The 15,183-nt window shown below is 43.8% G+C and overlaps 1 protein-coding gene across 2 annotated transcripts in view; it reads right to left on the bottom strand.

The window, feature by feature from the left end:
• The window catches only part of RFX7 (regulatory factor X7), a 472,709-nt gene that overhangs the window by 63,712 nt on the left and 393,814 nt on the right, over window positions 1–15,183 (bottom strand). For both annotated transcript variants that reach the window (XM_085644129.1, XM_085644130.1), the window contains exon 8: window positions 5,751–6,046. In XM_085644129.1, the coding sequence (XP_085500255.1) occupies window positions 5,751–6,046 (296 nt within the window). The remainder of the gene's footprint in view (window positions 1–5,750; window positions 6,047–15,183) is intronic.

Below are 15,183 nucleotides of genomic sequence, written 5' to 3'. Positions count from 1 at the left end.
TAGATTAACATGTGACATCCAGGCACGTGTTAAAATGGCCGGTGGATTAGACAGACATCTCTAGTCCTACCTTTTTTCACCCAATGAGATTTGGAACGGGACTTGGCAACAAACGTGAACACACGTTCCCGTTCTTTCTAACTTCTAAATACGGAAGGGATACCACTTGCATGTGCGCACTCGGCATCAGAAATTATGGACAGGCGTCACGGTTGGACTACCTTACCAGTAGAATAAGGTGAGCATTTTGGAAGTCGAGACCAAGACTTCACGAACGACCTTTTGTGAAAGGCTTCAACTCGTCACATATATACCGATCGTTTGTAATCCTAATGGCACTATGAAAGGAAAGTACGCAGTTAATTCATGAACGGAACCAGTTATCCGTGTGATATAGAATTTAGAAGGGATAAGAAGCAATGGTTAACTTGTGAAGGAGACTCGACCACTTTTAGATATGGGGTTTTCATAGAGACTAGATCTTCGCATTTGCAATACACACGCTAGTTTTTAAGGCTCTTACTTTATCACATATATACCGATCGTTTGTTACCGTAAGGGCAATGTAGAGGGTTATCACCCTTTTAACTAATATATGGAACCTGTTACCCTTGTTATAGAAAGTGTAGGAGGGATAAGATGTAATGGATAACTTGTGATGGAGACTCGACCATTTTCAGATATGGGTATTTCATGGAGACCAGATTTTCGCTTGTTGAATATACACACAAGTTTTGAGGGTATCGGTATGGGCATATTTCATAGTTGTAGTTAGACTGATACATAAGTCACCAACTACAGTCTAATTTGGACTTCACTTAATGTTTACAGTACTGAAAGGGAAACTGAATACACAAAGAAAGAATTGCAGATTCTTATTGCTACGTGTGACGCCGCCACACCAGAAACCATTGGCGGTTTGGAATTATCACCGCTTATTAAGTAGGTCTCATTTTAATTTTTCATTACCGCTATTCACTAAAATTGTCACAGTAAATGGCTCAATTTACTTCATTCCGATATTGTGATATTATTCTTTTCAGATGCTACAATCAAACAGGAAATAGGTAGCTATGTTTAAACGCAATAAGCTCGAATCACAATTACTGCACTATTGCAAAGCACGAGTGCTTCACTTAATCCAAGACCGTTAATTCACTCTCCATGGACCATTTGAACACCTAGAGGTTTCACTTCACATCTTATCGTTAAACCCAACGATTTTATCCATCACCTTTTAGAATAGATAAAGAAATAAAAAATCTGACTAAATGCACGTTTTGGCAGCTCTCTCCATCATGATTAGAGTCATAGACAATTTGTTTATTACCTACAGAGGTACACTTTGTGTATTACCATGACAATTTTTCCCTAAGTTTTAATCATTCAACTGGATGGAGGCTTTATTTATACCCCTTGTTGGCTTTCGTTTCCACTGCCCTGGTGTTGTGATATTATTATTGTTTACAACATTTTTATCTTCACGATACATATACTAGTTTTGTTTTTTTTACTCTCTTATGTGAACACAGCCTTGAAAAAGTCGCGGGACTACATTCCCTTGTAGCGACGAAACACGTGTTGGCTTGTGGCTGTTATGAATAACTGAGAAGACTGGCAACTAATAAAAGAACAACCAAGAAGAAAAAGACTAATTCATGCTTGTGTACATTTGATTGAAGCTTTTGTGAAAACACGCAATACGTTTAAGCATCTATAATTAATACGTGTGCTAGGGACTGTTTTCTATAGATTCCTATGTTGTCCGGCAGCGAAGGTCTCGAAGGATAGGATTCTACTCCCTCTTCCGGGGATTCGGTGTTTACATCCTGCCACCTGCAAGTCTTGCGCCTCTGAGGATGTCGAGCCTTGGTAAGTTTGTTCGTCTTTCTCACCTTCGGCATCGCCGTAATACAGGTCTTCCTTCTCCTGTTCCTCGACTGGTTCTGGTGTCATCGGTGGTTGAAGGTCCTCGACGCACCTTTGGGCTTCGGCTGTGGGCTTCGGTGGAATAGTGAACTGCCTCGTCTTCTCATCGAAGTAACTCTTGCGTTGCAAGATGCTCGTCATTTCGGCTTCAAGCTTTTTTTTCTTCTCCATGTCGGACGCGTGGTCAGCGTCTAGAGTTTCGGCCTTTCTCTGGGCGATTGTGGACGTCGAAGTTGTAGCCGCTTTAAACCCTTCATTTTTCGACGTGGAATAGTCCCTTTCGGGACTTCTCTTTGACGACTTTGACTTATTTTGGGTTTTCGCCGTTTGGGAGTCCATGTCAAAGGAACCGACGGGCTGTTTGTCCTTGGATGCAGTTGCGGACGTCGAGTGTTTCGAAGGCAATGCTCCTTTGGAGGACTTTGACTCAGTCTTTCAAGTATCAGTGGAGTGCCTGGGGTTCGACGACTCTCTTACCTCCTTCGGCGTTTTCTTTTCGACCTCGACGACTGTGGCGTCCTCCGGCGATGTTGTCCTCTTCTCCACTGGAGAGGCCCTGCATGCTGTAGTTTGCCCTTCTTTGCCTCTCTCTTACTCTGAGGGTCTTCGGTGTGAATGTTGCGCAGGCATTGCAGTTCTCGCTTCGATGGTCGAGCAGCACGCAAATATTGCAAACTGGGTGTTGGTCCTTCTGCGCGTACTTGTGGTGGCAGTTGGAGCAGAATTTAAAGGGTGTTTTGTCCATCACCGCGCCCAGGGAGCCCCCTGTGTGCGAATTCTCCATGGAACGTCGAAGTTCTCGATGTTTTCCTCCTCTTTCGTCGTCTCTGTTACTGGACTCGCAGACGGTATGTTGTAAGGTGATTTTCGTCATTTTCCTGCTGTTTTCCGTGGATTCTTCTCTCCAAAGTTCTGGAGCTCCTTTACTGACGATCCAGACCCAACGGCGGAAAAAAAGAATCTGAAGATGGCGACCAAAGGTGGGAGCGCCTCGACGTCACGAAGAGGCACCAAATGGTGGTATGTCGATGCCCACCTGGGCCACAAAAAAAAAATTAAAGATGATATACGACAATTCCGGACCCAACCACTAGATGGCGGAATAATGCACAGCATAGTGAATCCAGAAAGATTTACACTGCAAAACAAGCGCTGTATAAATGCAAACCCTTCCCTTTTCTACCCCTCTACTATGCTTTTTCAATTCAAATAACAAACTCGCATGTCCAGCGCTCAAATTACTTTCATAGCTCAGTATACCAATTCACCACTAATCCTCTTGGGTTTCGGATTTGCGTGCTACTCACTGAAAAAGCACCTTAACGCCTCGCCAGGGGTAGTAAGTGCTATATAGATACAATTACAATATATACAAAAGGGCAATTGTCTGTGTACAACAAACTTAAGTCAGCACAGTACCAGGTCTGGAAAGCTTCGATTTTAATGTTTCTAAACCTTGCATTATGTAACCAGCTTGTCCATATTTGTTAATGGGAATGAACCATGTCATAGAATAAATCAGTGCAAATGGACTATGTTATTGGGTTCTTGTCCTTCAGGCATACTGAGACAACCTAGTTAAATCGGGTACTCATGTCAGAGAGTGAATGGTAATCCTGCTGAAGAAAGCACACTACATGGGTGAGGGTGCACATGCTTGACAGGGCGGTACTAAATAATTTGTGATTGGATAGGTCCCTTAGACGAGACTTCTTACAGCCTGCCAAACACTTTCATGCCCCTCATTTTTATGAAGAAAGCCATTATTGGTTTTCTGCTGAAGAACTGAATTGGAGATCTTTACGGGGGCGCAAGAGGGCTTATTTTGGAAGGGATATTTATGATAGGTTGCGGGGGGAAGTAGGCTTGTTTAGTTAAAAAGGAAACACCTAGGCAAAAACAGGCACCCTTAAATAGAAAGTATTGTACATGTCACTTCCGCATCAATAAGAGCAGCATTCTAGGAGGATGTTAATCACAAAGCTCTAAAGTCACACAAAAATAAAAGCTGCAAGACAAAAGTGGCTAAGGGCAAAGGCAGGTGGGAACAGATGGCAAATAATTTTAGCACACACCATCAATGGTGGAAGGCTGAATGATGGTCTGCTGCAAGCAATGCATTTTTTAAAGTGCCTCTCGTCTGGGATACCAACAATACAAACAAACAGTCTCAGGCTCAACCTAAAAAGGAAATAAATCTGATCTAAAACGTAAATAGGCACAAGTGCTACATCGGAGGCAGTGGGCACTGCTTTTGTCCTGGCACAACCTATCTGTGTTCCCAATAAGTTAATACTGGTCAGAAGCTAGATAAACAAGAGTTACAGAATGCATATAACAAGATATCTGTAGCACATAAGCAGATGAAATATGAAATGCACATCAGACTAGCCGAAGAAATTATCTCGATCACAGCTGCACATTAGCCAATAACAGAATGTCTCGCTCCCCAATACTCACAGAGAAGTATGAATATATTTTGCTGTGCTAAACAGTAAACATGTATGCAAACAAAAACAAGGAAAAACAGATTCGGGAATAAAATTACTAGATGGCAAAAGTATGCACAGAATGAGAATCCAGACAATATTCATGCTGCAAAACATATCAAAGTTCAAGTTTGCACTTTTTTTCTCAGAAAGGAGCAAAAAGTCAATTGCTTTAAAAAAACATCATGGCTGATGTGGTAAGGACTCTATAGGGCCTCTACTCCCACAGGCTGAACCTAAAAAGAACTCACCCATGCCTTCAACATGTATGCAATCTTGAATCTCCCCCTCAATATACATTATCCTGAAGGGTACAACATGGGACTGCTTCCTACCCAGACTAGACACACATGAGCACAAAAACATACAATTTGGAAAAACCTACTAAATCGGACCTTGGATGACCACAGACATCTCATGTCATAAGCGTCTGCTACAGACTCCTGAAGATTTGTACAATCCTCACCATAAAAGCCAGAGTTGAAAAGAAAAGCATTAGCAGGAAAAGCGGGATAGAGCTTTCCTCTATCCAAAGATATGGACATTTTCAGAGCGAAATTAATTGCTGCTCCATGGCTATCCTTATGTCTCACTCTGGCCTATCATCAACCATCAGTTATAAGGCTTCTCATTAATGAAAGATCCCAATTTAAGACTGCATGCAATGCTCAAAGCTCTCCATAGTTCCACTCCCTGCTAACAGATTGGAAAACAAAGCCTCGAAATCAACAAGGATCGAAAAATGCTGATCCCTCCTACTCGAACATCAACTTTCAGGCGCGAATGCTGCACCAGACTGGCATTCTCTAGCAGACAATAAAGACTTTGGGTCTCTCTCCCACCAGCCCTTCACTCAACCTATTGCCTGTTCACGTTCAAAAGAGAACTCAAAATCCTCCTGTTTGAGACACTTGGGTTGAAGTAGGGTTAGCTGTTCAGATCTCATATATTGACTTGACCGGTCTTCGGTGCTATGAAATGTTTGTTCTCTCTGCTCGCTTTGTTATCTGTTAGATGATTTACTATGATGGTTAGTTAACTGTTTATAACATTCCTGCTAGAATGAACGGCTTGTTCCTTATTTTCCCTCGTGCTAATAGGTTGTTTTATAATGTTTGTTAACCAGAACTTACTTCCTGCTGCTCTCTTGGTAAGCGCTCTAATGCCTTTGTCTCTATATAAAAACTGAAAAATAAATACATAAATAATTAAATAAAATATTGTTGGGAACTTCTAACTTAAGTTGCATCACTAATGCATTGTTCTTTATAGATGTAAAACAGAATACTGAGCAGCAAATTTAAAATAAACCAAATTACACAGTACAATTACCGGAAGCGGACTAGAAACTGCGGCCACTACGATGCCAATGGGTTGAGGAGAAAGGATAGCGGGGCTTCCATTAGAAACACTTGTCACCCCGTTGCTCGAAGACCCTTCTGCTTTCTTGGTTAGGCAATCTCCTGGCAATGGGGACTGGAGTTTCTGCTCCTGCTGCTTCTTTTGGATTTTTCGCTGCAGCTGCTGCTTCGCATCAACCGGCGATGCCAAAGTCTTCATTTGGGGATGAAAGGAATTGCTCTCCGACGTGGGTATAAATGCAGAAGACTGAGAAATGCCTTTGATTCCTGAAAATGAAATGTGCTACATTAAGTTTCTTTAAGTGGGAAAGATGTTTATTCAAGTGACCAGCTGTTAAAAAAGGTCTTTTTCCAACCTTGCTATAAATGCCTAGCACAATTAGCACTAAAGAAGCTAAATTGGCAATAGCCTAGATCTACGGAGACAATACAATCAACCCTACTTTGACAGAGGGAGCGTCTGCATAACCAATCCGTTATAAAAATGATGTAGGAATAACGTAACATTGGTAATGGCATAGTGAAAAAGTTACATTGGCATTCATTAGCGTAGAAGACCATCAAAATACATCATTTGGAGACTGTCAATGGCGCCTTACCTTGAGCCAAGCCTAGCACTCTACACTATCTGGTGGAAGGGCTCTAAAGTGGGCAGCTGCTCAACAGCATGGCTGAAGATATAAAGGAAGAGGATTTCTTGTTCTAAATGATACAGATACCCACCAAATTGTCATTATTGGAAAAGTAACGAGGAACTGTCCCACAAAGGTAGAATAGTGGCATGAGTAAAATCGTGCATTTACAATGCACAAATACTGATCAGCAGTGATAAGCAAGCACTGGCAAAGGCAACAGGTCTCACCTTTATAATGCGAGTGCTGAGCTGTTTGTTTTGTCAATGTTTGTCTGTATAGTATGATAGAGAAAAAGGAAATACATCTTATAGTACCTCAAAACTGTACATTTAATTAAATTGCTTCAATCTTTATAAATGTCTTGGTTTATTTTTCAAACACTTAATTCAACAAACTCTGATCCGAAAAGAATAAGGAAGTGTCAGAATGTAAAGGGAAAACGCTTAAGGAGGACTAATTTACTTTTAACAGGATTCAGCCGCTTGATATTCTGCAGTAGGTTAAATAATTTTTTGTCTCTCTGGATTGTCCCCACACAATTTCCTTTTTCCTCCAGTTTTCAACCTGAGCTCAGTTTTCACTCTGTGTATCAGCCGTTGGTCTGCTGAAGGTCTCATGTGTCCTATTAGACCTCATACTTGGCTTTAAATGGATAATTAGGTTAAGACTGGTATTGTGCCAACCAAAACTGATTTCAAGAGCGGCGCATATCGACAAGAAATGGCATTCAATAGCTATCATCAAAAGTATAGAAGAACACGGCTGTAGCTCTTTATATACCACAGTTGTAGCTCTGGCGGTCATATTGGTTGGAAGTGATAGGTGGCCCCTACCACTGCACACACTAATAGCGCACAGTAGAGGAACTACAGGAAGCCCAGAAGCTTTTTTCAGGGACAGGAGTTGAGCACTGTAGGCCTAATTCAATGTGGGAGGAAAAAGCATGCACTTAGGCCAAGGGAGAAGACTACTCCAGTGCAGTGGCAATGGGAACGACAGGTTTCTGAAACTATATATTGCGTGTGGTAGTTCTGGAGTGGAACGGAGGTATAGTTAGCAAATAATGGGTACAGGTTGGCCAGTCGTGGTTAATGTGGCTTATTTTTGTAAACAGATTTTACTACATTAAGGAAGTGTATTACATTATCGAATCTTGCTATGGCAATAGATCATCTCATTCTATATTCAGAACGTGGTTAATGGGGTTTTTGAGGTAGGATAGGACCAGGACGCACATTTTCTTGGAAAATAAAATTATTGAACTTGATTAGGGCCTCTTCGGTACTGAAAGTGAGTGTGGATAGGGATGGACCTGAGGCATTACAGTATGAGAGAGAGTGACAGATAAGGGAAAGGATGAGTATTATGTGGGCAACTCGAGTATGGAAAGGACATTCGACAACCAGGCACTCTCCAACCAAAGGTATGTCTACAATTGTGTGCTGCCAGGCCACACTTAAAAGAAAATATTATGAACCGCTGTGTGGCTACAGAGCATACAAGCCTCTACTGACTCCTTGACGAGCCGTTTGAGACATTCTCCAACAGATTAGTGAGGTTGGATGCTCCGATGTAGATAACGTTGTAGTACAAGAGCATAAAACAAATTCCTGGTTAACAAAAAGTGACATTTTTCGCTCGTCCAAGTTACCGGAGATAAAAATGGCTAAGCCATTCTAATACATGCACATATTCTGTTGCTCAGCCCCTATCCATTGTTGAGGTGATGGAACCGTTACTCATTCATAGCACATATGAAGCTAATAAATGAGACAGGCCACTTTGCTAACTAGTGCTCAAAGTGATTTGACTGCCTGCTGAGAATGCCATTGATATGCTCCAGGATGACCTATAGTGACCCCTCTGGAAATTCAGGCTAGACAGTCAGGGACCAGTGGCGGCTGGTGACATGTGAAAGTGGTAAGGCGTAACAGTAGCGTACTGCACTGCGGCGAGCGAGCTCGAACAACCTAACCGGGGGGAAGGGCGGGGGGCATGGGGGGGGGGGTTTGGGGAGGTTCTCCCCGAAGAAAAATTTGAAAAAAGAGTGGACAAACGGTGCATTTTTAAGCAAATTTGAGGAAGCAGGAAGGTTAATAAAGCAATTTGTGCTGGGCCTAATAAACAGATCGGTCACTGCATCTCCCCTCCCCTCACTTCACACAGCTTTGCTCTTGTACCTTCACCCAGCTTCACAGAGACCCATGCTCATTCACAGGTGTACACACACTTCTCTACTGGGATTGCCAAGTAGACAGACAAACACACAACAAGCAGACACATCTCAGTCTTGAAACTGTAAAGCAGAGACACCCAAACGGATCTTATAATAGGAATTATAATGCAGACAAATAGTCAGACTCTCAGCCTCCTCCACCCTTCCATCTCAAATGTTCAAGCTTGTACCTCTGAAACACCATGCTGCATTCTAAAAGCCAGGAAGTAGTTAGGGGTATGAGGCATTAAAATATGTTTAAATAAATACAACCATTACTTTTCTATCAACAGTCAATAGAGGTACAATCCCTTAAGTCTGCCTATTACCTGCCCATTCTCTGCTACAGGGTTATACCAAATCACTCCACAAACACTGGCAAATATGAAACATTATGCGATGGTATCAGGATCACACCTTGCATCAATGGGGAACTGAGATGGTGTCGATGTACAACTTGTTAGCATCGCAAATAGCAAACGTACTTTGTACAACAACACAGGTGCACAAAGTAAAAATCCTCTCAAGGAACCAAGTCAAATATTTTATAAGGGTAAGTACTGCAATGCTAAACCAGTTTAGAATTACGTTCCTATCAAGGAACCACAGCAGTGCCAAATAAAAGTGATAAAAATAGGTGTTGTTAAACTATTTACTGAACAATCAATCGTGACAGCATGGAAACCGAATGCGCAGAGCTCAAGTATGAGCACAACAAAAAACCTCGTCAATAATACATTAGCAAATATTTCACAGACCATGTAGTGTGTGTAATCCACGTGTGTCACTCTGTGCCCTCTTAGTAGCCTTCATGCTCCCTCTGCCCCCAAGGTGCACAGTCACCACACTAACGAATAACCAGTGATTGCCCCAGAACCCCAAGAAATGTTCTCTCACCTCACCTAATGCAATAAACTGATACAATAACTAGAAACCAACACACACCTGTTAGACAGGCTGCAAGAGATGAACACCAAGGTGTTCAGGTTTTATTAACCCCTTCCCTGCTCATGACGGAACCACTCCGTCATGAGCCACGGGTGCCGTGTGCTCATGACGGAGTGGTTCCGTCATGCTGCGGCCGTTGGCGGCCGCTCCGCCCACGCGGCGCTAATTCCCCGCCTGTGCGGGCGATTAGCGCCGTGGGCGGAGTCATGACGGAACCACTCCGTCATGAGCACAGCTCAACCGTGACTCATGACGGAGTGGTTCCGTCATGAGCACGGCGCCACCGCAGTGCCCCCAAACCCCCCCCCAGCGCCGCGGCGAAGGGGTTAAAAGTGTTCCTAGTGTACTGACCTTGGCCCAAGAGGTAGCAAAACACTGTACACAAGCCAACAAGGGGTAGTATTTTACATTCTAACTTGGAAGATGATGTATTTTTATGAGCTGCTGCAAAGCGCACTTCTGCTTCATAGCGCTTTTGAAGTCTAGGGGCACTCTGCGAATTGGTTCTGAAAGATATTTTATTGGCTTTTCCCAAAATGCCAATTCAACGAAGGTGTTTTTACAAACACCACATCAAACTTCAAGTAGGACGAAAGACTGCCTGGACATTTTCAAATATCTTGCATTTCTTCCACCGGCCGTGAAACAAAACACAGTACAATTGGTTGCTAACCCTGAAATGACGTAGCTTTCGCTCTTGTTGAATCTTCGTTTGTGCTGGTTTACCTACAATTTCGTTTGATCTGCTAATTATTTGTTTTTATTTAAATTGCATTTTATTTATTACCGTCGATTTTTGTTCATTTCAATTGTTTTATCATGTCTGTTGGCGTCACGTCATTTGTAATTATTTGTCTATTGTTTCTAGTTGCATGGATTAATCAAGCGAAGGTCAATGCCGCTTAACATTTGGAGACTGCTCTGCAGTCCGTGTAGCCGAGGAGAGCAGATTCTCGTACCCTCCGCACATTGCGAGTTTCTAAATGAGAGAAAAATAATATTCGCCATTTGCGCAGCACACAACGCAAACTATTTTATTTCCTTCTTACTTTTTTACAGTGCTACTTGATGTATCCACAAGAGTGATAAACTAAATGAACCCTGCTGAGGTTATAACCCTCGATCTGCAGTACATGCACAATAGCGAACGCAATTGTTGAGTGCACGGGGGTTACAGGCTGACAGAATGGGATACAATATATAGTAAAATCCTTTACTCTGTCTGCCTTTCCTTCTAATCTCAGAACGCACGAGCCACCGCAGGGCCCGCGCTCATGAAGAAATACATTCACGGCAAATAGTTTAGTGTTTAATCATCATGATTGTGCACGATATACGTGCCACATGACACAAATGTCATTTTAGAAAAAATAGATAATTAAAAAAAGGGAGATAGGAAAGGCTGGCTCTATTAACACGTTAGTATATTTATCGGATTAGATACATTTTTCTTACAGTATGAGGGAAAATTCACTGTCTACTCAAACTTTCCCCAGGAGCTAATGCCTCATAGTGCCCTCAACCCGGCAGATGCTACGACTTCTACTTTCTATTCTTTTTTTTACCAACTTGGCCATGCCTGCAGTCGCGGCTCGCGTGCGGTGGGGGTGTTGCGCGGGGGTGGGGGGCCAGGGGGGATTTAATAAAATAAATATAATCTTACCTGGTCCGCGCCGCCTCGGGTCCGTTGGCGCCTTCAACAGCCGCATCACTGCGCAGTGCTGGCAAGTGAGTGGAAACCCCTCTCAGCCAATCCTGGCGCTGGTGCAGCGCCAGGATTGGCTTAGAGCAGGCTTACGCTCCGCCCGCCTGCCCATTAGGAGAGCGAGGTTTGAGCCTTGGCTCAACCCTCGCTCTCCTAATGGGCATGCGCGAGCCTTTGGAAACACTAGTGCGCATGACTGGGCACGGTGCAAAAATTCGCCCTCCGTCCCCACTCATGCGCACTTGTGTGCTGCTGCCTGAGTGTTGCCCCAGACAATGCCTGTCAGTCAACATGACGCCAGACCGCCCACCCCCTTCAGACCCTGAAGGGGGTGGGCGGTCCAACGTCATACTGACTGACATGACTGACAGTTCTCCCTCGACGTCTCTGAACTTAAGTAAACTGAGAGTTTACTTAAGTTCAGAGACGCCGAGGAAGCTGCGGACGCGTGCGGCGGGGGAGGCGGGTCAACGCCCCAACGCCCCCAATGGACACACCGCCACTCAATCCCAATGGATGTCTGCAAGCCTTTCAGGGTCACTTTCAGGATCCTGTATCTTGCTGCAATAGGCCCAGTTTCTATTCCTGCTGTTCTGAGCATAATAATGGCTACGTGAGAAACCAGGATAAAATGGATAAGATGACTTCGACACAAGCACTGTTGCTTCAAGTTTGATTTAGATTTGCTTTCAATTTTATTTTTCCCTATGTCGGAATCACAACCCTGTTTGAGCAGTAGCAGCACCTCACCCCTCTTCAGCGGCTTGAGACCCTCATGGGTGAGTAGTGCGCTCTACAAATGTTTGATTGGTTGAACCTTGCTGTAGGTGTCACAAACCCCAAGCAAGAGTTTTGGGAGGAGAAGGAAGTGCGGTCCCACTAAACTTGAATTTTATTAACGTTGGGTAGAGATGTAGGGCGCTACAAGCAATTATCATAAGGATCCATTTAAGAGCCTGGAAGCTCCTTTAACTTTTTTTATAGTTGGTTAGAGATGGCAGGTGGTTTACTGTGCATGCCCGAAACGGTTCAACACTTCACGAATTGTTGTTATTCAATAGCTGGAATATCTGTCTCATGCAACTTCCAATTCTTCCCTGATCCTCCTCTACATTGCCCTTCTTTCTAGTCAGAGAGGATGGGCACATTAGTGAGCCATCTGGTTTGGAAGAGGTGGGTTGGCTAATAAGCAACATAAAAAACAACATATATATATATATATATATATATATATAACAAAAGTTCTGTAGATTCACATTTGGTATGTATTTATATGCTGTATAGCACACTGCTAGGTACTATGACCTAGTCACCGCAAGCACGCTTACTGGAAAGAGGTTCGGCCTAGGAGGGCTCCACCTACGATCAACAAGGAGGCAAGGGAGGGCAGTAATAATAACTCGGGCTGCCTGACCCCAAAATGGTACCAGCAGTCAGGCGGCCACGGGAGGCTTAGCGGTACACCCTGAGGGGTCCCCCATGTACAATACAGCTCAGCTCTCTCTACTCCCGGCAAGGATCACTCTGTTGAGAGCATGGGGAGTCGCTGCCCGCCTTCCTGCAACACCTCCGTGAATTTCGAAAGATTAAGTCCCGCTACATCTACCCCACGCTTCTCCCCATCAGCCTGGCGTCTGGGCCGTCTGTGGTCTCACACGAGCAGGACTTCATTGTGGCTGAGACCAACTCCTGCATCTACGCCTACACAAGGATCTATATAGCCCCGGTCATGACGTGCCCGTCCTTAATATGGCGGCCTCCGCTGCCTTCGTTTCTCCAGCTGACACAATGGCAGACCCCAGTTCCCTCTCCGATGCCGAGCAGGTCTACACCAACCACTGTCATCTCTGCTTCCATGGAGATCTCAGCAGCAGCGTCATCCGGGGGAGATGTTTCCCTGACCGCTGAGTCCCAGCAGACTGGCCTCTCCTCCCCTTGAGATAGTCTTTCATCCACAGCCGGGATTCCAGAACTGATCTCCTTCCCTGCCCGTTTCTACTCCCTTCCCCCGATCCCTTTATAACCTAAAGGGATCTTGTTCTTCTATGTCTGACTTTTCTTGTTCTTCCCTTCCGATGAGACCTGAGCAACATGGCTGATGCCCGGTGGAGCTGCTAGACAGCTATAGAGGACATTGGCCCTGGTTCACCCCTGAGACCGTCACCTACCCAGCCGGACATTGGGCATAGTTCTCCATGTCTCCCCGCTGTGTCTACTTCCTCCCTCACTGACCTTACCACCGACCATTGAGATCTTGCTTTTTGACCAATGCCCGGTGGAGCTGCCTAGATAGCTATAGAGAAGTTGGGCTGTGGACTCCCCACCACCCCCCGGCCGTCACCTACCCCGCCAGACTTTGGGCAGACTTTCCTTTGTATCTCCGCTGTATCTCCCTCCCACCCGTTTACCTTACCCTTCTACGCTCCTTTCAGCTTGTCTTCTATGCTCAATGTTTTCAACAGATGTAATTTGTAACGGATGTATCTTTGTAACAATGTGGAAACTCATGTAAAGCGCTCCGACACCTCCGGGTCTAGCCAGCGCTATATAAAACTCCCCCCAAATTTTTAAAAAGTTGGAGCATGGGAACTCCCTTCACGCCGGGATCACAAAGCTACTCACTAGACGACTATATAGCATCCAGACCTTTGCAGCCAGACTCATCCCGAACTTTCCACGCAGAACTCACATCACAGCACACCTTAGGGAGGTCCACTGGCTCCCGATACACAAACATGCTCATTTCAAACTCTTCACGTACACTCCAGGAACTACACAGTTGCATTTCCTTTCCACCAACCACACAGACACCTCTGCAGGGAGTTACATGATCCCACCCATACACACAGAACCATATCAGAATACGTCTTCTCTTACATTGCTTCTAAAGTGTTAATCGGCCTCGCACTCCACATCAGAGTCTTCTCCACATCCTTGAATTCTGCAAGAAGCTAAAGACCTGGATTTTCAATTAACCAACCTACCATAGGGAGGGCTAGGCATACGCATCTACTCAGCACCAGTATACCTACCCTGCAGGTGACATTGTGCTTTACAAATACACAAAAAGCAACAAGTATGTTTAAAAAAAGTGGCACTGATTAAGAATAAAGAGCTAATAAATAATAAGGAACCCACTTACTCCCAACCTTAGTGCAATATTTAAAACTGATTTATGCCCATTACCCACAATTATGGGTTTTGGATTTAAGTATTTTTTGTGTCCCTACAACCATATCTGGTGTGATGAATATGAATCTACAATAGATATCAAGATGTATGCCTGTTAGTATATGATTGACTTCTCTGGTCATATGGATAACCTGTACATTAACAAAGATCACAGGATTTCAGATGGTATCCTCTCCCTCACCCGAAACGCTGCTCATGAACGGATGAGGTTCTAGCATTCACAATACATTTACTGCAGTTTACCTTCAGTGATTTATTTTGAATCTGAATCAACACAAAAGTGTTTTGTAGATGTGTGGCTCTGCAGATGTTGTATAACAATGTTTGCAAAGAATATCCCTGTAACTGCCTTCTCTCTACCCAAGTATGCCCTTTGATTACTGCACTACTCTAATTTGCTATCCCAGTTGTGATGCTTGCTTTCCCTTAAAAAGCTATTCAAGTATTACAAAAAATCATATTTTCTTTCCACTGTATAATGCTTGGTCTAGTTTTAATCACCAATTTTATCTTGTGAAATAGTAGAAATGTTTCTGCAAACAGATTGCTTCTTTACTGTCACACAAAGGTTCAAAAAAGTGTCCCTGAATTATGCTAAGCTGCTAATTAGGAAAAAGGATATCCCTGGTAATCCCTTTTGAAAGCCAGTATTAAGGGCATCTTAAGAAGAAATCCCTTCTAATTTCATCTGTACGCTGTAAATGCTGAA

Source organism: Triturus cristatus, chromosome 3_1, assembly GCF_964204655.1.
Source record: "Triturus cristatus chromosome 3_1, aTriCri1.1, whole genome shotgun sequence".
In the NCBI taxonomy this organism is placed as follows: Eukaryota; Metazoa; Chordata; class Amphibia; order Caudata; family Salamandridae; genus Triturus; species Triturus cristatus.
This window is presented reverse-complemented; position numbering and strand designations above follow the sequence as displayed.